Here is a 25,051-nt window from a genome sequence, read left to right as displayed (position 1 = left end):
ATAGAACCTGCACAACCAACCTGAGAGTCCACACAGCCCAACATAAAACCTGCACAGCCACGAGAGAATCCGTATAGCCCACTGTAGACCCTGCATAGTCCACCTGAGAGTTATCATAGACCCTAGTCCTTTGAGAGAAACAATAATGTTGCGGATGGCGCTGCTCACAACAGAACAAACATACAGATGTCACCAGCACACCAGCACCAAGATCCCATGTTAGTGCAAAATCTATTTTATTGATAGTTGTCATTTAAACGACAGGCGCTTTCTGGGCTGGGCTGGGCAGGGTCCCCTACATCAGGCTCAGAAATTACATTCTATTATGTCCATATAAAAGTTCTGCCACTTTTATGTAATGTCCTTTCTGAGCCTGATGAAGGGGACCCTGCCCAGCCCAGAAAGCGCTTGGCTTTTAAATGACAACTATCAATAAAATGGATTTTGCACTAACAAGGGATCTTGGTGCTGGTGACGGGGCACGTTTTATGGTCTATACTAGCCCCCCCTTTTCAATTGATATTTAATACAGTATAATATATATATACGGTTACCTGTTAGTAGTGGAGACGACAGTGCATGGTGGAGACGGAGGATGATTTCGGAGGACCTCCCTGATGTCACTTCCTCCCACCTAATCCCTGCCGCGGAAGAGAAAAACAGAGGGAGGGACTCGACAAGTGAAGTCCGGTGTGAAAAATGTGCCCGGGTGTGATTCGGGCTCACACCCGAGCACAGGATTCCAAAACCCAGTGTTCTATCAAAGTTTGTGACTAGGTTGGAATGTGTGACCGGTCACGTGGTCATACATTTTACCGTAATCCCAAGTCGGATAGAAGTGAGCTGTCCCAGGGCAGATCGGTTCTCCTGCACATACCATCTCTGATGCCGATCTGCCCTGGAAGAGCTCACAAAGCGTTGTAATGCTTCACCTAATGGGTGGTCACACATTCCACCGCCGAAAAACAGGGCGGGATTACGTTAAAATGTGTGACCACGTGACTGTTCACACATTCTAACGTAGTCACAAATGTTGGTAGAACACTGGACTGTCCAGGTGAATCCCGGATGGGTGGCAACCCTAGAGACTTTGCATGCCTCTGTGGCATAAAAAATCGCCCCCGCAATTTTTTTATTTTACTAACTTGCATTTATTAGCTGTTTCCACCAGCCGCACGTCTATCGCAATGTCCCATTCCTGGAACACAAGAGATCGCATATATATTGTTTCCTTGCGTTCTGGGGTAGGAGGGGGTGTGGCAGTGCCATTCAAGTAAATGGCACTTCAGATATGCCCCCCCGCCCACAGTAAGAGCGGCCGCACAGGAACGTGCGGTAATAAAATCCCCTGTGTTCCAGTGTGGTGGGATCGCAAAAAAAGCATGCATGAACGTTTTTTTGCGACCCCACCACATTGGAATGCAGGGCATTTTATTACTGCACGTAACTGTGCGGCTGATCCTACTGTGGGCGGGTCTGCAGTGCCATTGACTTGAATGGCACTGCCACGCCCCCGTCCCGCACCAGAGCGCAGTGAGACTTTATATAGGCGATCCCTCGCGTTCCGGGCACGGGACATTGCGGTAGATGTGCGGGCTGGTGGAAACAAGCCCTTAAGTAGAACACCAGGCATAAGTTTTATTTGTTTTGTGTGTGAGTATTAAAATATAACACATAACATCTGTGTCCCCAACCTTCATTTCCTATTGTGTCAACTATAAAGAAATTGTGTCAGGTTTTGTTCCTCTGCCTGTATCCTTGATGTGTACTATTGCACATAAAAGAAGCCCCCACAAAACATTTTTTGGGGGGGCATGTTTAATGTGCAATACTGATCCCCCCCCCTTTCCAATTGATATTGCATTTGATAAAAATGTAATAAATACCTGCTTTTCTCCTCGTTGAGGAGATGAGAAGGGCGGTCCCAAACTCGCCTGCCAGACGAAAGTGCTGCTCTCCACAACCCCTGCTGGCTGGCTGCCGGAGGAAGATTTGTCCCTCACGGCTCCCTCTATCCCTGATGTCACTTCCTCCCACTACAGCCGCGGAGGAGAGAAACAGGGGAGGGAGAGTCGAGGGACACGAAACAGGGCCACCCACTGTCAGCCACCCGCTATCCGCCACCCGTCGCAAGAAATGCAAGTATGCGGCATTGTACGGTTTGAATTATGTGCCCAGGCGGGACGTGTGCCCAGACCCGGGCACATGATTCCAAACGCGTACTGTACGGGTGAAACCCGTACGGGTGGCAACCCTAGGTACACTGCAGCAGCACAGCCAGAAGCGTGTCTCTCTGATCAGAATGCTCGCTGCCTTGTTTTGTTCCCCTTAGGCCGACAACCCCCCCCCATCTATGAGTCCTGGGCAACCGCACCGTTGCCCCCCCCGTTTGTTACACCACTGCCTTTAACCTCCCTAGTACTCTTGTTTGGACAGATTTAGGTGAGTTATTCCTAAGATTTACTAAGAATTACAGGCCTACAATATAAAACAACAAATTTCCATGAAAAACAATGTACCGCTTTGGGATGCTAAAATCCTGAATAATCATACTGCCAGGGAGGTTAATCATGTGCTTACTGGCCTTACCCTTCAGGAAACCCATTACTATACTCATAGCAGAACTGACAGAACTATGGTATGTTTTTGTTCCCCTTGTGGACTAGCAAATCCAAATCTGCTTCAAAGTGGATTTTTCATTTTAAATTGCCAGTTAGTACTGAACAGGTAAATGAATTATTTGCAGTGGTAACTTTGCCGTACAATGGCATAACTAAACAGGAAGTCAGCTGTGTGCTGAAAAACAATGTCAACTTGCTTATTTAGGCCAAGGTTATGTTCTGTTTGTAAAGTGCCCCCCCCTTCTCTACACCACTTATATTTATCTTACTCACACTCCCCGGCTGCCTCTGTCTTCAACAATACCCACTGCTTTAGGATATGGGGGGCATGTGACCTTCTCCCATGTGACAGTGTCCAGTTTAGCCTTCCATTACTAGTCTCAAGCAGTCTTTCATGACCGGGGGGAGTGTATCACCAGCTAACAACTTCAGTTTCAGTGCTGGACGAAGTGGAGGAAGAAGCTGGAAGGAGCACTGGTGCTTTGGACGGCACCTATCAAATACACTATCAACTTGCTATGAATAGGTAAGGTGACAGTGTCTCTTTCGATTCAATATTTCATATAAACACTTTTATTATAAGCTTCTCCTAAAGGATCTTTTACTTTGAAAAGTTCCTGAAACTATTACATGAGTATCCATAAATTATAATAAAAGCTGTTTTACAACAAACCAGTTCAAGAAAATGGTGTACAATGAGAAGCTTTAGGAAACACAAACTAAGTAAATTAAAATCTAAAAAGGTTGGCAACACGAACTGTCAAATCATACGTTTTTCATGTTGTGTCCCTCCAGCGCCACCTGGAGCCCTTTTAAAACACCTATACGAAAAACAACTTTCAAAAAGTTACTATTGGCATAACCATAGGCACGTCTGCCAGTAGTTCACTGATCTGTCAGGCTTTGCACTGTGACATGGTCCTAAGGTTTGTGTTCAAATCCTAGAAGAATATGTATCAACAGAGGTGCTGAAATGGTTTGATATTCGCTTAAGCTTTCTTTACAAAACAAGGATTAATGATAAGGGAAAAATTGCCATAGCCTGCTATAATCAGTCAGATCAGGAAAAGATCAGATCAGGGAAAGATACATTCTGATAGATTGTTGAGCGTTGGTGCACTTTACACTGTTCTTTGTTTTACTAAATATAACAAAATATTAGCTAATGAAATGTAATGAGGCAGTATGGAGGATGCCATTGCTGACCTCCTCTATTGAAAATGTCTGTTCCCTGACTATCATGGTGATCCGCTGGCATCAAACATTTGTGACTCAGTAACCAGAACAAGCATACAGATTAGGGGCTTTGACTTTACTTACATTTTCTGTTGCGTGTTTTTTTTTCTTCAGGTCAGTGTATTAGAGAGCATTAAATTCTCAGACTGCAATGCAAATAGTTTTTATTAAAAGAAGGAAAGAAAGGTCAGCCTCCTCTCAGAACAGGATTGCTATAAAATGGAAAGCACATTAAACCCATGTAAACTCTAACAAAGAACTTCTCTTATTTGCTCCCGTTTTGTCTGGTAAATATACCCTTGAAAGTGATTTGTTATTAGTGCAAAACACAGGGATCCCAACCTAAAATAAGTCATTTCAGGGAGGTGCCCCCTGCCACCCCCCTCTCCAACTTGGGAGGGGTGCAACAACAAGGAAGAGAGCCGCCCCCTGAAATGATGGCAGACAGCAAAGAAGCTATTGCTTCCTGTGCTATATGCTGTTTTTTTCAGTATTCAAACCGAATGTAAAAAAAACAATGGCATAGGAATGAATAGCTAAATTGCTATTGGCTATTTGAATTTGCAATAGCCAATAGCAAGTTGGCTATTGCACCCGCCCAATGCTGCTGTCAGTCAGCAGGAGGACCTGATGGAGAACTTCAGGTCCACCTCTGCTGATTGACAGCAGCAGTGGGCAAGTGCAATAGCTAGTCTGCTATTGGCTATTGCAAATTCAAATAGCCAATAGCGATCTGGCTATTCAATCCTACGCTGTATTTTTTTTTTCTGACTGATGACGGCCGGCGGCCCCAATGTTAGAAAAAAAAAACAGTAGGGAAAGGTTTACTCTGCTAGATCGAGCAGAGTAAACCTTTCCGGGAGAAAATGTTTCTTTCACAGGTGTCTGGTTAAAGAAAGCCCTCATCCGCCTGTATCTAATAGCGGGAGACTCCCAGAACATCTGGGAGAGTTAAGATGTCTGAAAACATAGCTACTGTATTTATCAGAAAACCAGTGAGCTCATCATTTCATGTAAATGCTACAGCATTATCACAAGTAATGTTATCAGCCATGCCTTGGTTACCTTAGTAAAGTGAAGACCCCCCCCTTTCTGTCCTAGGGTGACAATGCTGCTTCTTCAAAAAATTCAGTACTGTAAGGTGAGCATTGTCACCCTAGGACAGGAAATATGCTACTGGCAGCATCAAAAGGAGAAAATAAAGGGAAAAAAGCCTAAAAAAAGCAAACTAATTCAGCCACCCCATCTAAGGGCTGGTAAGCTGTAATATATATATTTTACTTTAGGGTTTACGTGGCAGAATGCCTTGTTTCTTTTCCATTTCTTGATGGCTAATCATATCTGCTGATCCTGCCAGTAAAAGGGCCATAGGTCTGCTTCCTGTTCAAGGGTGACACAAAATATGTCAGATGGGACAGCTTGCTGCTAATAATAAAACTGCGAGGTGCTGCAAAGGGAATTGACCATATCACTGCTGATGCGCACCCTGCCACCCACATGCCCTGCACAGCAGATGAAAGAGAAAGCAATTGGTCACATGACTTCTTACAAAAACATGCTATTTGGCTGAATTTTCTACAAACTACTTGCACTGTACTATATATTCTGTACTATGATACTTTAAATTGAATCTGTGCCCAGATTATACATGCAAAGGTATTTAAATATTCTAAGCAAGCAGTATATATACTTTAAAGAAAGCCCTCATCCGCCTGTATCTAAGCTGTTGGAAACCAACTGAAACCTGACTTTAAAGTCTTTGTGTGATCTTTATGGATTTTTGAGAAAGAGTAACTTCACATTAAAAGCAGAGAGCTCGGGGTGGTTTATTTTAAAGCACATTTACTGGTTGTTTTGAATTTTGTTAATAATTTAATGTCCATAGTGTGGGCACAGGTGCATGTTAAAGTGTATTGCCATCAATACTTACATTGTTCAAGATGTCTCCCAAGGTCTGCACATTAGTTTTTGATGCCAAGAACTAGAGCTGTTAGTTATCTGTTAAAGAATAAAACTGCCTGGGTAGCTTTAATCTTAACCTTAAACCTTTAACCCAAATTAACCCCTGAAATGCTACATTCACCTTTTCGGGCATAAGTAGTTCAAGTCTGACAGACTTGAAAATTAGGGATCCACACAGGACCGGATTAAGAGCATCATGAGCCTCGTGCTGAGGATTTTGGTGGGCCTTTTTAGCGAAATACATAAAAAGAAAACATTTATTTATGATTAAAGTGCATTAACAAAACATTGGATAGCTTAAACACACAGAAAAAAAGACTTTTTCACTGAACACCAATTTACCTAAATGAGGCAAACTGGTAGATTAAAATGAAACTACACATTCACTTTCCCTGCTTTTTTGCTACAAATTCGTCAATTGTAGAATCGACCAATTACACTGCAACATTTTATAAATAATATATAGAAAACATCATATGACACGGAACGTTCTGCTGTGTCCTGCAACATCTATTGTGGCTGCTGATGGGTTGAAAGTGTCAAAAATCCTGTGTAATAAAAATTAGTTAGGAGGCCTTACACTTACTGCCAATGTAACTGAGGTATTCTCACTGACCAGCAATGTAAGAGAGATATTCACACTGATCACCAATGAAACAGAGATATTCACACTGACCACCAATGTAAGAGAGATATTCACACTGACCACCAATGTAACAAAGATATTCACACTGACCAGCAATGTAAGAGAGATATTCACACTGACCACCAATGAAACAGAGATATTCACACTGACCACCAATGTAACTGAGGTATATACACTGACTATCACTGTAACGGAAGTATTCACACTGACCAGAAATGAAACAGAGATATTCACACTGACCACCAATGTAACTGAGGTATATACACTGACTATCACTGTAACAGAAGTATTCACACTGACCAGCAATGTAACAGAGATATTCACACTGACCACCAATGTAAAGGATGTATTCACACAGACCAGCAATGTAACAGAGGTATTCTCACTGACCACTAATGTAACGGAGGTATACACACTGACTACCAATGTAACCGAAGTATTCTCACTGACTGGCAATGTAAAAGAGGTATTCTCACTGACCAGGAATGTAACAGAGGTATATACACTGACCACCAATGTAAGTAATGTAATGTAAGTGCCGCAAGGGAACATGAAGCTGGCTCCAAGTTGTTTGGCCGGCTCCAAGCTGATTGGCCGGGAAGCCCGCTTTCCAGCCAATCGGCATCGAGCCGGGCAAACAAATCTGATAATATGGCGACACGACCCCCACCCTGCAGACAAATCATTCCCCTCACATAGATCCTTAGCAGCAGTCATTACCATACCAGTCCCTCAGCCAGCAGGGCAGACACCGCTCTCCAAGCTCTCCCAGATCTGCCGTCTCCTGTGTGCACAGAGCCAGCATGATCTTCCCTCAGCCTGCTACTGCGCATGCAGAGGATTTCTGAATTAGAGCACTGGGCAGTCTGCGCATGCGCAGTAGCAGGCTGGTGCTCCAAACTCCCCTATGTTAATCCGGCCCTGGATCCACAGATGTCAAGGCCTGCACACATTGAAGCTACTGGGTCTGGAGTCTTTAATTTGCAAGAGGAGCAGTGAAAACACAACAAGCCAAAAGGAAAAAAAATGGATTTCAATGGGGTGGTGGTGGGGCGAGATCAAAACTGGAATTTGGAGAGAATATAGCAAGCCTACAAATGGGGACCCCGGATTATGTTTGAAAAAAAGGGATTATTTGGGGCAGTACTATGATCTCAGTGAGAGGTCATAAATACCTGTAGGTTATACTAACACATTATTTACATTATTTAATATGCCCTTGCATCCCTGAGCTCTCTAAAAATATCTGTTGCTAGGTCCACTTCGACTCCAGACATGCTCCTACACATTAATATATGTAAAACAAAAACCAATTTTTTTGATTTGGGATAAAGTATAGAAGAGTTAAAACTCATATAAGGTTATTTGTTGCTCTCTGTGTCCTGCTGGTGAGCTTTCCTTCACCTCCTGTCCTAGAGACATGAAAGGAAATCTCTCCAAAGTGAGGGGAATCCCCATTAGTTGTCACTGGAGCCATTGGAAGATTTCCACTTACCTCTGACTCTCATGACAACTATAACATTTTGGATTTCCCCTTACCCCCTGTTTTTGTGACCAGGGCAAAAATAAGGGAGAATCTGCCCAAAAGGGACAAACTTGATTTAAACCTGACAGAGGATCCTTTTCTACTCTATTCAGAACTAAGACAACATTTTCCTTTCCATACACTTTAAATCTACTGTCCCTAGTATATTTGTAGGTTGGTTGTTACATTTGTCCAATACTTCTTCTAAAAGAGTCCTCACACGGTCCACCACTTTCATCCTGTGGCTGTGTTTCTCAGCTCTAGTCAAATGTTGAGGATTTACTATACTGTATATCTTGATTCTTGATTAACATTCACATCCACAGCTCTGGAAAAGAGAAAACATCCAAGTATCAGTGCTAAATTTATTATCCTTAGTGTACTTAGTGTACCTAATCAAGTTGTCGATCTACAGTGGCACAGGAATGTCTCCATCGCCAGACAATGTTCAATAGTAATTGTAACACAGCATGGAAGGTAGATGTTTTTGCCTTCATCGAAAGCTTTGTGGAGGGGAAAAAAATCACCAAAGGCCCTTTGCAAATAACAGCGTTAATAAAACTCTAGCATCAAACACATACATTTATTTACCCATTACTGTGTTATTTTACCTGCATTTGAGTTCTTTGTAGTGTTATTTATATCCACCATAATATATTCATATGTCGAGTACTTATAGATCAAGCTGAAGAAAATTACACTGCCATGCATACTATAAAATCACATTCTTTATTAAAGGAAATGTATAGTGTTTCTGGCCAAATTTTCTTTTTTTATTATGTTTGGGATTAAAAAAAGGTTTAAAAAATATTTCTTAGCTGTTCTGTTGGAAAAAGTCTGTTGTTCACAGAACTCCATCAATCAAGCTCAAATTTATATATGCAATTGAATGACTCAATGAGCAGTAGCTTATCCCCCCCTTCCCTTCTACTCTTTTTAGATAGAGCTACTGGAGTTTCAAATGGAAAGAGAAAGCCGGAAAGCAAAACGCTTCTTTCGACGGTCTTGCTTTTAGAAGATCCAAAAAGCTCTGTGACTTCACTGTGTCATATAGGTGCACCCTCTGTTAAAGCCCAATTAAAATATCTGGATTTATTACTGCAGTGCAGTGCAGTGATTAATCTGTTCTTTTCCTTTTGGAACTGCTAAGTCCTGCAGCAAGGGTTAAAATATCTATGCTAGCAGCATCTGTAAGATTTGACTGTGCACCTATCACATAAGCAATGGCCTGGCTCTTAAGCGGTCCAACACGTGCCCTGAACACTGCTCCAATCAACAGTGCTGCTACAAGCTACAGGAGAGCATGGTTAAAGAATGGTTAACACCCATTATACCCCCAACAAGGATAGCCACAACATCAGGAAGGGTGGATTGGAAAGGATTCCTATTTCCTGGCAGGTTGTCACTATCCTTTTTTCTGGTCAGCTGCCAGGAAATCTATTCCAGCAACTACAGCAGCTTCTTACAAACTATGACCAGTACTAAGAGTAGTTTAGAGTCAGGGCCGTCCCTGAAATGAGGCAGCCTGAGCCAACTGACCAGAGTGTTCCTGGGTTGTCCTACAGTCCCTGAAGGTCTTAGGCATGACCATGTGGATTATTGAGTCCCTCTTTCAGAAGATTGTAGGGGCTGAATGGAAAATCTTTGAACGAATGGTTATTGCAGCCAATCAGCTGCCAACACCCTTTGTGTATTCTGACAGCGGACAGAATACGAGGGAAACAGGAAAACAGCGTGTGATTCATCCATCATTGCTCATAAGTGGTGATGGAGAAATCTGTTCTATTCTATTTAATCATGTCTAATCTATTCAATTTGTTTCGTTCAGCCTGAGGGTGCATGGCCAGCTTAAGGCCCGTTCACACCAAGGCATGTGCATTTTCAGGCATTCTTTTGAATGTTCAAAAAAGCGAATGTTCAAGCAGTATGGAAAAGCAGTAGAATCTGGAAAGCAGTAGAATCTGTTAACTTGTCTAACTTGCTTTTGATGCACGTTTTAGGGCCTGTTCACACGACGTCCGTTTTGTGTGCTGACCGGGTCCGTACGCTGCTGCACTCAAAATGCATCCCAATGTATCCCTATGTGTTTTATGGGCTCCAGTTCTCACGTGCGCAGTCCGTTCAGCTTACGACAGAAAAAATACTGCATGTCACATTTTGTCTGGTCCGGAAACGGTCCGGATACGCAAACGCGCACGAAACGCAACGAAAACACAACGAAAACGGAACGGAAACGCAACGCAATGCAGCTAAGGGGGGGAAAAAAAGAAAAAATTGTATTCTTGCTCCACTTATTATGATGTCATCAACGTTGACAAAAAATTAACTGTCAGCATCCGGACCGAAAACGCATCAAAAACGCATCAAAAACGTGTCAAAAACGCACTGCATCAGCAGCTCCACGTCTGCTGATCAACACCTGATCAGGTATGTCTAATCTATTCAATTTGTTTCGTTCAGCCTGAGGGTGCATGGCCAGCTTAAGGCCCGTTCACACCAAGGCATGTGCATTTTCAGGCATTCTTTTGAATGTTCAAAAAAGCGAATGTTCAAGCAGTATGGAAAAGCAGTAGAATCTGGAAAGCAGTAGAATCTGTTAACTTGTCTAACTTGCTTTTGATGCACGTTTTAGGGCCTGTTCACACGACGTCCGTTTTGTGTGCTGACCGGCTCCGTACGCTGCTGCACTCAAAATGCATCCCAATGTATCCCTATGTGTTTTATGGGCTCCAGTTCTCACGTGCGCAGTCCGTTCAGCTTACGACAGAAAAAATACTGCATGTCACATTTTGTCTGGTCCGGAAACGGTCCGGATACGCAAACGCGCACGAAACGCAACGAAAACACAACGAAAACGGAACGGAAACGCAACGCAATGCAGCTAAGGGGGGGAAAAAAAGAAAAAATTGTATTCTTGCTCCACTTATTATGATGTCATCAACGTTGACAAAAAATTAACTGTCAGCATCCGGACCGAAAACGCATCAAAAACGCATCAAAAACGTGTCAAAAACGCACTGCATCAGCAGCTCCACGTCTGCTGATCAACACCTGATCAGGACCTGATCAGGACCTGATCTCATGTGAACAGGCCCTTAAGGCATTTCCATTGAAGTCTATGGGGACAAAAACGCTGAAACCTGACTGAAATTTACTTTTTCAAGCTGCAGGCCCTTTGCTACAAGCGACAGAATGCTCAGGTGTTAACAGGGGCCATAGAAAGCATTGGGATTCCTTGTGTTGAGTGTTTTGTAGCATCGGGCTTAGAGCTACAAAATGCCTAGGTGTAAATGGAGCAAGGTTTTACAGAAGAACTCTAGGTTTTACAAAAATTAACCCTTGCACAGGGGCGACCCCTGCACTGAAAGAGATAACTGCTAGTTTTTTTCTAGGGCCAAAAATAAAGAACAAATACTTACCTGATTCTCGATCACACCTGGCTGCTAGACCACACCTGGCTGCTAGCTTCTTCCCCCCCCGGGCTTCGGTGGGAGAAGTAGCTGCAGGTCTGTGAATGTGCCGTGCTACTCACTAAATACTAAAATTGAACAAACCAATTACTGTGTAAGACAGTACAGTACAATCAAATAAAACAATATGTTAATCCGTATAAGGCTGGGCACACACCTTGCAACCATCGCAAGGCTTTTGTCTTGCGATGGTTGTAAGGTAATTTAAAAAAACGTACGATCTGCCTATCTTGGACAGGCAGATCGTACTTGCGAAGATCGCAAGCCCGCCCCGCTGAGGGGCGGGCTTCCTATGACTGCAACGCCGAACGGGCAGGGTGCGCTTGCGCACACCGGCCCGTCCGGCTTTTATCTTACGAACATGCTACACACCCGCCGAACATCGTACGATGCTCGGCGGGTTTTCGAACATGTTCATAAGATAAAAGTCGTGCAACCTTACAGTAGTAGAGGTCGCACGGCTTCCACACACCTTATGATAATCGTACGATCGCGGGATTTCCCGCGATTATCGTACGATTATCGCAAGGTGTGTGGGCACCTTTAATTATATGCACTAACAAATACACTATATTGTCAAAAGTATTGGGACACCCCTCCAAATCATTGGATTCAGGTGTTCCAATCACCTAAACAGGAACAGGTGTATAAAATCAAGCACCTAGGCATAAGTCCATCCATGACATTTCATTGCTAGTAAATATTCCACAACAGTGCGTAGAGAGCTTCATGGAATGGGTTTCCATCGCCGAGCCGCTGCATCCAAGCCTTACATCACCAAGTACAATGCAAAGCGTCGAAAGCGGTGGTTTAAAGAACATCGCCACTGGACTCTAGAATAGTGGAGACGTGTTCTCCGGAGTGACAAGCCACACTTCTCAGTCTGACAATCCGATGGACATGTCTGGGTTTGGCGGTTGCCTGGAGAAAGGTACTTGCATGACTGCATTGTGCCAAGTGTAAAGTTTGTTGGATGGGAGATTATGGTGTGGGGTTGTTTTTCAGGGGTTGGCCCCTTAGTTCCGGTGAACAGAACTTTTAAGGTATCAGCATACCAAGACATTTTGGACAATTTCATGCTCCCAACTTTTTGGGAACATTTTGGGGATGGCCCCTTCCTGTTCCAACATGACTGTGCACCAGTGCACAAAGCAAGGTCCATAACGACATGGATGAGCGAGTTTGAGGTGGAGGAACTTGACTGGCCTGCACAGAGTCCTGACCTCGACCCGATAGAACACCTTTGGGATGAATTAGAGCTGAGAATGCGAGCCCGGCCTTCTCGTCCAACATCAGTACCTGACCTCACAAATGCGCTTCTGGAAGAATGGTCAAACATTCCCATAGACACACTCCTAAACCTTGTGGATGCCTTCCCAGAAGGGTTGAAGCTGTTATAGCTGCAAAGGGTGGGCCAACTCAATATTGAACCTTACGGACTAAGACTGGAATGCCATTAAACTTCATGTGCTGTGAAGGCAGGCGTCCCAATACTTTTGGCAATATAGCGTATATATAAGCCCATGTGAAATTCCACTGAATATACAAACAATATCAGCAACGAAAAAAAAAACACAACAATATACAGTAATCATATCATGTCCAATTGTGAATCCATATAGTGTGTCTGTCACCTTATAGTTAGACCTAGCTCTAATCACACCAATCCCGCTTACACAGGGCGGGATAACACCCTCAATTTTGATGGTAATCTTCCGTTCCTCAGTCTCTCAATAGTCCTCATTTGATGGACTGAGAAATAGAAAAGGCACAGACCATAGTGCACACTGATAAACTAAAAATGCTTTTTATTAAAATAAAACTTACATAAAAAGCCATAGATCAAGTACATATACAGATAAAATCAATGTGCAGCGGGTTATTTAGTGAGTATTACACATTATAGTGCTTGCTGCTTACAGATATATTGGTGCAAGGTATTTATAGGTGTTGTTTATTTTACTGCTCCATGACGCTACTAGGCAACCCAAACCTAGAGCAAAAGCACTTATTTCTTTTCAGGAGGTTAAACGTTTCCCCAACCTCACTGTATCCAACATTGAAAATAAAGGTTTGGCTTGAGTTACATTTTTTATTTGAAAATCCTTTTCTGATACGTTGTGCAGCACTTCTAGGATAGATACAATATAATAAATATACAGACTTTTCTTATGTTTATAAAATAGTGGCTCCAGCATTTATATGTTTATTTCCTGATGGACATGTAAAATGTATATATACTGCAGTGAAATGTGAAATAGAAGCTGCCAACAGGAGATCATCAGTGCAGCTCAAGTGTACTCCCATAACAACCAGTTTTCAGTTATATTAGGTTTTTTTTTAAATAAAAAAAATTAAGGAAAATTAATCTTACCCCGCATGCAGTTTCCTTGTCACCTCCGGTAAGCTTAAAAAAATCTCAATGAACCTTATTGTTAGTGTGAAAACCTACTAGTCCCATCAATCCACCATATAATTTAGATGAACAAAGGCAGACATGTTTGAAGTGCGACCTGTGTGACAACCATGACTCCTTCCATAGATACAATGGAGAAAAGATTGTAGACATGAAGGGACAAGAAGTGCGTTATTTGCAGGCTTACCAGCTTAAAGTGACATTAAACCCTCAGATTTTTTTAACATAAACCAATACTGTAATGTGTGCCTTAATGTAATCCATGGTTGTTTCCCTTCTCTTTGCTGCTCTTCCTTTTAAATCCTCATGTCTTCTCATGCTTTTTGAGAACTTCCCTTTTCCGCTCAGGGCCTCTTCCTGTAGTGCTGGCTCAGGTTACAAACCTATACAAACGTATACACAGACACCGTGTATCCATTCTTGAGACAAGGCAGTCTGCTGCAAAACAGAAGTTCTGCTCAGCATGAGAGCAGATACAGATTTAAAAGGAAGAGCAGCAAAGAGAAGGGAAACAACCATGGATTACAGTAAGGCACACATTACAGTATTGTTTTATGTTAAAAAATCTGAGGGTTTAATGTCACTTTAAGGGAAAAAAGATTTTTTAAAATAAAACAAATGCAGCCACCACATTTAATGACTGATAAGATGCAATATTTTACTTTTTTTCTTTTAGGGTTTAGCTGGATATTAAATGCAATCTAATGTATTAGGTCAGCCTTTCTGAACCAGGGTGCCTTCTGGCTTCTGTAGGGGTGCCTCCAAATTATGGTTCAGTGCCATTCCTTTCCATTGTGCAGACAGGCTCCTGATGTGAAGAAGGAGCACTGACTGGAAGTGAGATCACAGAGGGAAATCAGAGTGAGTAGTAATAGAGAGAGGGGATCCTGATGTGAAGGAGGGGACATCTGTTGTGTAGTGTGTAGGGAGAATTGATGATCCTAGCTGAATCACCTATTCAGACTCCATTTTGTCAGTGTAATATTATGCTTAATGAAACATACAGTATATGAAATGTATCTCATAAATAAAATTGTTTAGTAAATATGGTATAAGATACGGTATGCTACCAAAAGTAAATGATATGGCAATTAAAATGACAGGTCAATGACATTCCACTATACGATCATGTTCCATATTTTTTTATTATGTTAAACACATATACTAAATACAGTTATGGACTTTAAAACATCTTACGTACAAAACATGTTTTTCACATCTTTAGTGAAAAGTAGTATATTGAAGCCATTTTTCTATGGTAGGGTGCTAGTTGTTATCTTTAGGGTGCTAGCGGATATTGTCATTGCAGGGATAACTCATCATTTCAGGAGTTTTCAGCTTGTCTATACTGAGACACTTGCTATGTATACATAAGGAACAAATAATGCTGATTCAGGATTTATTTTGGAATTGTGTTAAACTGACTAATAATGTAAGCTTAATCTTTATCTTGATGTGTAGACCTTTATAAGCTGTATGAACTAGAGTGGGGTTGGAATTGACCTGACAGACTAAGGCTTTTCCCCACACGCATGTTTCAAAAAACCCTTTTATCTGATTTGGATCTACTCACAGACTGTGGCTGCTTTGCTCTTAAAATTCCGTAATCAGAAGGGAGCCTGTAATGTAAAGGGGCTTTCATGTGAAATGTGGGGGCTCTTGATCTGAAGAGGGGACTCTAATATGATGGAGGTAAGCTCTTTTTGTGTGTGTGTGTTTTTGGATGGGCTCCCCCCTCAAAATCCATACAATGCCCCTATCTGGGATAAGGGTCTGGTATGGATTTTTTGGAGGGGGCCACACAACATTTTTTACATTTCCATTTTTTTTCATTTTAGACTGGGGCACCTTGAAATTTTGCATACTTTAAAAAGATGCCATGACTGAAAAAAGGTTGAGAAACGCTGTACTAGATTAATGATATTTAGAACAACATTACTAAAACAACATTATGGCCATGTGTCTGTTCAAGTGTGCTTAGATCTATTTCTTTACCCAGGTGTATGGCCTGTTTGTTGTTTCAAAAGCCAGTATTACAGATAAGTAATGAGGAAAAACAGCACTTGTAGGTTTAAAGTACAACTGAATCCTAAAGCTTTTTGTGTTGTTTTGGATGGAAGGGAGCGTTATAACCCCTGTCAACTTTTTTTGCCATCTGTATCCTATTGGGGATATTTCCCTTCCCTGCCACAACAGGACGTCAGAGCAAATCCCTCCAAAGTGAAGGAAATCCCTGGTGGCCAGCAGGGTCACCTGAACTAGTGTCCCCATTGGAAAATGTATCATCTATCCCTGTTCTGATGACAGCCCAAAATTTCAGTAATAATGTTCACCACTTTCATCACTTTTTACTGTATTATTTGTTCGTGGCCATGACGGGGGGAGGGGGGGGGGGCATGACAGGTACATACTTTATTTTTTTTAAACTCCAGGCATATGAAAAGTTAACCATTTCAATGGGGCTACCCCCATACTACAAGGGTTAAATGTTTGTTTTTGTGTAGGAATGAAAATAAAAAAAGTTATACTTACCTGATCCTCGGAGACGCCTGGCTGCTAGATCGGTCCCAACATCCTGTCTCCTCCTCCACTCCGGGCAGGGGATGAGTACAAATATTTTTCATTTTCAACCCTATGCACTTAACCCTTGCATTGTGGGAGTAGGAACACTGCAAGGATTAAGAATATTTTTTACAGAAGTTCTTCTTTGAAGAGTGTCCCTGTTTGTACCCTTTTTTTAGCTCAGTTGGGAGCTATGCACAAAGCATGGAAACAACCCTTACTAGAGCAAAATTGACCCCAACTTGACTGCAATGATTGCTGCAGTTCTGCTGAAAACAAATCATTGCTTCAATAAAGCAGATCTCTCATTTTTTCAGACAACTGAAGCAGAATGGAATGTTACTATAACAGAGCTGCTGAAATCACCCAGCTTATTAGTGTTATTGCTGACTCAGGACACCACATTGTCCTCTCCTATCCAGCACACAAGTGATGGGCACATTTTCACAAGCCGACTAATTTGCATCCCAATGCACTTTTGGATGAAGCTGAGGGTGAGGGGGAACTTCGCAGAGGGATTTGACGATAAGCTTTCTATATAACTAAAAAGGCAGGAGGAAGCCAAATGTTAATTTCTACACTCCATACATCTCAACATTCTACAATACCTCCCAACTTTCTACAATAACTCCCAACCATCTACCATACCTCACATATTTTTACAATACCTCCCAACCATCTACCATACCTCACATATTTTTACAATACCTCACAAACATCTACAATACCTCCCAACCATCTAAAATACCTCCCAACTTTATACAATACCTCCCAGCCTTCTACAATATCTCACAATCTTTTACAATACCTTCCAAACTTCTATAATACCTCCTAATCTTCTACAATACTTTTCAACCTTCTACAATACCTCCCAACCATCTACAATACCTCCCAACCTTCTATTATACCTTCCAACCTTCTACAATATCTCCCAACCATCTACAATACCTCCCAATCTTCTACAATACCTCCCAACATTATATAATACCTCCCAACCTTCTACAATACTAGACATGTGCGATTCGTTTCGTTCCGAAATTCGTTAGCGGTAGTTCGTTCGAACGTTCATTTCGCTTTAGTTTCTTTTTGGCTTCGTTCGTTTGTTCGTTGGAGCAAAGTGACATTAGAGAAGGAGAAAAACATTTTTCCCCCTCAAATGTCACTTTGCTGCAAACGAACGAATGAACGAAATGAATAAGAAACGAAACGAACGTTCAAATGAACTACCTCTAACGAATTTCGTCTGAATCCGAATTCCGAATCCGAATTGACTTTCACACCCGAATCCTGAAAAACGAAATAACACAAAATCCGAATCAGAACGAAACAAAACACATTTTTTGGCAGTGCACATGTCTATAAAATACCTCCCAACCTTCTACAATACCTCCCAATCTTCTACAATACCTCCCAACATTATACAATACCCCCCAACCTTCTACAATACCTCCCAACCTTCTACAATACCTCCCAACATTATATAATACCTCCCAACCTTCTGCAATACCTCCCTACCTTCTACAATACTTCCCAGCCATCTGCAATAGCCCCCAAACTTCAACAATACCTCCCAACAATCTACAATACTTCCCAACCTTATACAATACTTCTTAGCCATCTACAATACCTCCCGAACGTCTAGAATGTCTCCCAACCTTCTACAATATCCCCCAACCTTCTACACTAACTCCCAACCGTTAACAATACCTGCCAACCTTTTATAGTACCTGTCAACCTTCTACAATACCTCCCAACTTTTACAATACCCCTCAACTTCTACAATGCCTCCCAACCATCTACAATACCTCCTGACCTTCTACAATACCTCCCAACCTCGTACAATACCTCCCAACCATTTACAATACCTCCCAACCTTCAGCAATACCTCCCAACCTTCTACAATACCTACCAAACTTCTACAATACCTCCCTACCGTGTACAATACTTCCCAGTCATCTACAATACCTCCCAAACTTCTACAATACCAAGCAACAATCTACAATACTTCCCAACCTTCTACAATAGTATAAAAACACTCTTCTGCTAATACTGTGACATTTGCGTTAAATAACACACAGGGGTCTATTCACCTAGCTGCCGAAGGATCTAGCCGTAGCTTCGGCCGATCCTTCGGCTAGCTTCGGCCCCAGGACCCCTTCGGTTCAGTAGAACCGAAGGGGTGCTGTACGGGCTATTCACTATAGCCTGTACAGCTCCCGAACATGGTCGAGCGGCTCAGTCAGTCATGCACGGAGCCGTGTCAGAATATTTTGTGAATAGCCGAACAGTGTTCGGCTCACTTCACTTGGGGTCGGTTGTTCACTCGGCTGCCCTCGGCAGCTTAGTGAATAGACCCGACAGTCTCATTAAGTGCTCTTTAATGTCAATGTCCGTGCATCCAATCCACTGAATTAAACTTGTGATTATACACACCAACACTCAGTGAAAATGACAGTGCTGGAGTAGTACTCTACGTGTTACGTCTAATTGACTTCATCAGGAGTGACACAATCACAGAGATCATTAGCAAGAGACCCTTTCTCTAGGCCTTTTCTATGTCTTTCTGTAACACAAACATGGCCTAAAGGTGAACTTAGCCTTTAACCACATGCTGCCCAGAGCAATTTCTTACATTTGCACACGCATGATAAAATCAAAATTTTTGCCTAGAAAACAGCTTCAGACTCCAAAACAATTATATATTTTCTGAAAGCAGAGGCCCTGTAGAATAAAAAGATGCTAGTTGCAATTTTGGATGTTGCACGGTATTTGCGCAAATGTTTATCAAACAAGTATTTTTAGGATAAAATACACTAAAATTAAATTTAGTGCATAGAAACATTATATATTTTCTGAAAGCAGAGGCCCTGTAGAATAAAAAGATGCTAGTTGCAATTTTGGATGTTGCACGGTATTTGCGCAAATGTTCATCAAACAAGTATTTTTAGGATAAAATACACTAAAATTAAATTTAGTGCATAGAAACAAAATATAATGCCCAATTTTTGGGTAAACTATAAGAGACAGCGTTATGTTGGGTAAATAGATACCAAACATGTCAAGTCTTAAAATTGCGTGCCTCCGTGAAACCTCAAAAAACGACAATAACCAAAATTTCCCATTGGCGAAGCTTTAAACACTTTTATGGCTCATCAGTTTAGTGCTAACAGTGATTGATGGGCCTAGAATTATTGCTTTCACTCCGACGTTCGCGACCATATGTAACATGTGTGGCGCAATGTTTGTTTTTGCACGTTCTCTTTTTTTTTTGTTACTTTAATTTTTCTTTCAGACCCCTGATGTCACCTAGGGACCCCAAAAAAGCTGATGAAGCAAAGATCTGCTTCATCAGCTTCTTCTTCTGGCTCAATAAGCCTCCTCCACACGCGGCCTGGGCTCAAACGCGTGCAATTGAGCACCTGAAACAGACGCCAGAACGCTTGTATTTAAACAGCAATCGGCTGCTGTTTAAAACGGTGCTGAGAACATATCTGCTGCAGCAGCCGTGTTCTTGGTATAACCACTTCCAGTGCATGACGTGTATTGACGTGAAGCCGCTGGAAGTGGTTAAAGTGACAATAAGCTCAGGAGTTAAATCTTAAAAATCAATCTCAATACAAATTAGTAAACTTTTCCTCAGATTGTAGTCCATCGTGGGAGCGAGCAGAGAAGCAGCAATACAATTTTTCCCAGAAGAGTACAAGTACCAATACTTTTCCTCAAGTACTCGCCGATATCAATTACCGATACCTCTTTTTTAGGGTCATGTGACAGTTTTTCTAAAACAATACAGACTAATGATTTTAGGACAGTGGTGGAGCACCAGAGCCAAGTTGCAGCTGTAACTGCTGCGACCCTGGTAGTTCTACCACTGACTCCAAGCTGTAGAGGGACTACAAATCCCAGTGATACATTATACAGCAATGCAGAATACCACCAGCTATAGAGGACAACAAATCCCAGCAATACATTATACAGCAATGCAGAATACTATCAGCCAGTGGCTTCAGAAGGGGGGTGCGGGCCGCAACCGGGTGACACCATTGGAGGGGTGACACCAAAATGACTGATAGTCATTTTGGTGTCGCCTCCTCTGAACTAAGAGCCCGACATGGACTGAGGAGACCCGGCAGCATACCTTATCCCACCACGTGAACATCCCCTCCTCTCTCTGCCGCTGTCCATCACCAAGATGGCCGCCGGCAGGTGTCACAAAGTTGGCCGCGCATGCGTGATGATGTCACCGTGCATGTGCGTGGTGACGTCACCCGGTATCCACTCTGGGATGCCTCTGCTATCAGCCATAGGGACTACAAATCCCAGCAAGACATTATACAGCAATGCAGAATGGCACCGACAAAAACTAGCAGTTATCTTGTGCAGTGTGGGGTAGCCCCACAGCAACAAATAATACAATTTTCCCCCAAAGTTCTTCTTTAAGATTGTGTCACTTTAAGATTGAACGTGTCAAAAAATGGTGTTGGTGGTGGGGTGGGGGGGGGAGATGGTTCCTGGTGGCAAAAGGGTTAACCCTTCTGTACTCTATCCAAAACTAAAAAAAAGTGTTGGCTCTACATACACTAAATAGTACATTTTATGTATTAAGATTCTTACAGCAGAGCTAGAAGAGGGACATTTAGGGAGGATTTAAGACAAAGAGCACCAAAAGAGGGACAGTCCCTCCAAATAGGGGACAGCTGGGAGTTGTAAAGAACTTTATGAACTTGTAAGGAGTGCAGAAAACGTTTTGAGCTCAGTAGCTGTGTGACTTCTTTGTGCTTTATAAGAAAGGCTACGTCGTCATTATACAAGGAGGGGGTTGAGATGTCCATGAGTACAGAAGAGGATGAGTCGGGGATCAGCGCGCTGCCCCGCCCGCCCGTCCGTCCCGCTATTCACTTTCACTGATTAGGATTGCATAGCGGTCACCGCATAGGGGCGAGCTGTGCAGCAATCTGCGAGTGTTCCAAGCATATCATCATCCCAAAGCGGCTCCAGCCCTTCCTTCCAGGCACTTCCTTCCTTCCTCTTTAATACTGGGCTGCTGGGAGGGCTGGGAGCATATAAAGTTTGGGCGCACGCATCGAGACATGACACAGACCTCTGTGAGCGGAGCTCTCAGGACTTCACCGCTGGGCTGCTTGGACTTTGCGCAGTGCCCGCCGCCCAGCACCGTGGTCTGCTCTGCCCATTCCGGGACAGCATGCTGACTTTCTGCCTTGTCTGGGCTCTCATCGCCCTGGCACAGCCGGCTCCTTTGGATGAAGTCACCTCCACTTCGGAGTTTGTGTGCCTGGATCAAACCTGCTACTCTGTATCCTGGGAAAAGAAGCGCTTCGCTAAAGCAAAGACTGTATGCGAAGCCCGGAAAGGGCAGCTGATGACAGTGCAGAACTCCGTGCAGGCAGAAGTCATCTCTTTATTTGTGTCCAAAGCAGAGAAGGATGTCAGAGTTTGGATAGGACTGGAACAGCCCTTTAGGAACAAATGCACAGATGTGTTCCAGCCTTTAAAAGGCTTTAAATGGGTGAGTGGAGACAGTGACACAGATTACACCAACTGGAGGAATGCTGATGTCAATAGATGTGGTGCCCTTTGTGTCACTGTGCACAAGGATGGCACTTGGGAAGAGACTGACTGTGATTTCAAGGCTGATGGTTACTTGTGTGAATTAAATTATCTCGATTCATGCAGACCGCTTAACCTGCCCGAAGAGTTGAATATCACTTATTCCCACACGTCCCTTGGTCTGGGCCGCAGTGGGGGCCCCGTCTTCCCCCTAGGCACCAATGCCCATATATCCATGCTCCAGGACTCTCTGCTCTGTGCCAGCGAAGGAGATGGGCAAGTGCAATGGAAGCGTCTAACCCCAGGACCCTGGGATTGCAGTATAGAGAATGGGGGTTGTGAGAATGATTGTATGGTGGAAGACGGCACCCCAAAATGTACATGCCCCCCGGACACAAAGCTAAAAGAAGATAACAGGACTTGTGCTAAACCATGTGATCCCAACCCCTGTAGTCAGCTTTGTATTACAATATCGGAGTCACCGGGCTTCATCTGTATGTGCCAAGAGGGGTATGAACTTGTAGATGATGGAAGTACCTGTATAGATATTGATGATTGTGCAGTCAACCCCAATATCTGTGATCATCATTGCACCAACACTATTGGCAGCTTTGTCTGTGGCTGCAAACCTGGACTGGAGCTGGTGACTGATCCTGATTGTGATAACCCTGATGGATGTCCATCAGAATGTGTGGACATCAATGAGTGTGAAAGCCCATTTACCCTATGTGAGCACGACTGTGAAAACTTTGATGGGGGCTACAGATGCTTCTGCTTTGAAGGCTTTGTGGTGGATGACAAATTCACCACCAAGTGCAAAAGATTCTGCAACACCTCTTTCTGTGAGGCTGAGTGTGATATCAATGACATAAACAAATGTGAGTGTCCAGAGGGTTACATAGTGGATCAGAATGATGAAGGTAAGGCAATCTGCACTGATTTAGATGAATGTGAGAATAACCCCTGTGATGGCAACTGTACCAATTTATTTGGGTCATTTGACTGTACCTGTCCAGAGGGCTTCATAGTCTACGATTCTGAATGCAAATCTACAGAGGAAGGTTCAGGTATGCCTGAAACAACCACTGCCAAACGACCTTTTGAGACACCACCAACAAAGCCACCTCCACCCGATATCCACAGCCTACAGCCGGCCATGTTGCTAGGGATATGCATTGGAGTTATATCCATGTTAACTGTTCTGATAGCAATTCTGTGCCATATGCTCAGGAAGCACTACATGGAGCAGCATGCCTTGGACTACAAGACGACAAACACTGAGAAGGATGTAAGACTGCAACAAGTGAAAACAGATCCACAGAGGAAACTTTAGTGCTGCAATGTCATACACTGTTCATCTGCAGAACATAGACTATACCATGCTGCCTCTGGGCACAGTGAGTAGATCGAGCTGAAAACTGTGGCCTTAAATCGGAGGACAAGGTGTAATGTGCAGTACCCCAATGCAGCCAATCAGAAGTCATACTTCATCATCCTGACTACTTTATAATGTGAGATCTGATGGCTTTTTACGGGTTGCTGTAATCACTGATGCTCATTTAAAGCCCCACTAACTTAAGCTAGCCACACACAGTCATGTTTTCTTTGAGATTTGGTCTGTCAGAACAACTAAATCTGGAATTTATTTACTAAAGGAACAGAGACTGTTCACTTTGAAAAGTGATTGTTCACTTACTAGATACACTGAAGTTGTGTTCCTATCCAAAATCCAGTCATGTCCGTAAGAGAATAAAAACCGTGATTTTGCTTGCACGTGATTGGATGATTGAAGTGATCACAGCTTCACCGTATTCACTAAGCTGACTCAGCATTCACTATGCTAAGTGAACAGTCTCCATTCCCTTATGAAATCAACCCTACTGTATAGCGTGAGGACTTTTTTCAACAATCCTATTTGTATTATATCCAGTTAGGTAGAGCATCACCATGCAAAGTTGTTGATAGAGTAGTTCAAATCTGAATGTCTGATCGTGTGCCCACCATTAGATGGTTATAGATGTTCAGATCTGCCAGTGAGAATATGTCTGTCCTTGTTCAAATTACATTTCAATGAGCCCTCTGATATATTTTCCCTGACCAGGCTGTCTGTTGAAAAGGGGGTGATCAGCAATAGGTTACATATTAATTTCTTAGGCATGCCAGAAAATATTTAAATCGTATATACATGGCCCAATTATTGCAAGCCGTAGCCTAATCTGTTTTATCACTTGCATTTGTTAAGCTAGCTATAATACATTTTATTTGTTCAGGCTGAATGAAGTAATCAAACAGATTTCTCCATCCATGCAAAGGACGAATCTCCCACTGTGGCTGCAGTCACTGTTCATCCAAATGTTTCTGATATTAAGTGATCAACTTTCGTTGAACTGACAGGGCCACCCACTGTAAGAATTTCGGTCTATTCCTGTTAATCTGCCAAAATTCTAACAGTGTATGGCCAGCCTTACCCTGTGTTTATTTACTAAAGGAGTAGAAAGTGTTCACATAGCAAATGACTGTTATTTAGCTTAGCAAATAAGGCAAAGTTGTGTCCACACTGAATACCCAATCAAGTGCAAAAGATTGAACTCAGCTTCACAAAATTCACCAAGCTGAGTGAACATTCACTCTGCTAAGTGAACATTCTCTACTCCTATAGTACATAAACCCTTTTCTGCATGATAAACATTTCGCACAATGAGGCCAATGACAAACATTCTAGACCTCTGTAGCTGGGCCAGACTACTAGAACTGATTGAATGTAAATACAAGCAAACACTTGTACACTTTGTACAGGAAACATACAGTATATGAAGCTTTGAGATTGCACATTCTTATATGCTGACCTCTCAGGCATTGGAACTATAAGACCAGTATTAAGAGGAGTCATTTTTTAAAATTCTTTATGTAGAAATTACATTGATCAATCTGATCACCCATACTTTTTTTTTAACCATATGCAATTTTTAAAAACCAGGGCAAAGAAAACAAAAAGAAAAAGTTGTTATTCATGGCAACCATGTAAACTGTTCATATATTCATATA

General features: G+C 42.6%; 1 protein-coding gene across 1 annotated transcript; it reads left to right on the top strand.

Moving 5' to 3' along the window:
- The first annotated feature begins 595 nt into the window (after positions 1-595).
- On the top strand, positions 596-23,374 carry THBD (thrombomodulin). The gene is made up of 3 exons (XM_018566496.1): positions 596-709; positions 2,259-2,285; positions 21,687-23,374. The coding sequence occupies exons 1-3, from the start codon at positions 596-598 to the stop codon at positions 23,337-23,339; spliced, it is 1,794 nt and encodes a 597-aa protein (XP_018421998.1). The 3' UTR covers positions 23,340-23,374.
- Positions 23,375-25,051: the final 1,677 nt, after the last annotated feature.

Source organism: Nanorana parkeri, unplaced genomic scaffold (assembly GCF_000935625.1).
Source record: "Nanorana parkeri isolate BGI_ZX_2015 unplaced genomic scaffold, ASM93562v1 scaffold28, whole genome shotgun sequence".
Taxonomy (NCBI): domain Eukaryota; kingdom Metazoa; phylum Chordata; class Amphibia; order Anura; family Dicroglossidae; genus Nanorana; species Nanorana parkeri.
The sequence above is the reverse complement of the archived record's forward strand: the minus strand, read 5'-3'. Positions and strand labels throughout refer to the sequence as shown.

What these genes read in the sequence shown, in the direction of transcription:
- THBD (XM_018566496.1), top strand. Translation starts at nt 596, where the DNA reads ATGATTTCGGAGGACCTCCCTGATGTCACTTCCTCCCACCTAATCCCT. An exon ending in GGTGTGAAAAATGTGCCCGG is followed by an intron (nt 710 to 2,258) that starts GTGTGATTCGGG and finishes TGGCAACCCTAG; the next exon opens with GTACACTGCAGCAGCACAGC. An exon ending in GCAGCAGCACAGCCAGAAGC is followed by an intron (nt 2,286 to 21,686) that starts GTGTCTCTCTGA and finishes GCCCTGGCACAG; the next exon opens with CCGGCTCCTTTGGATGAAGT.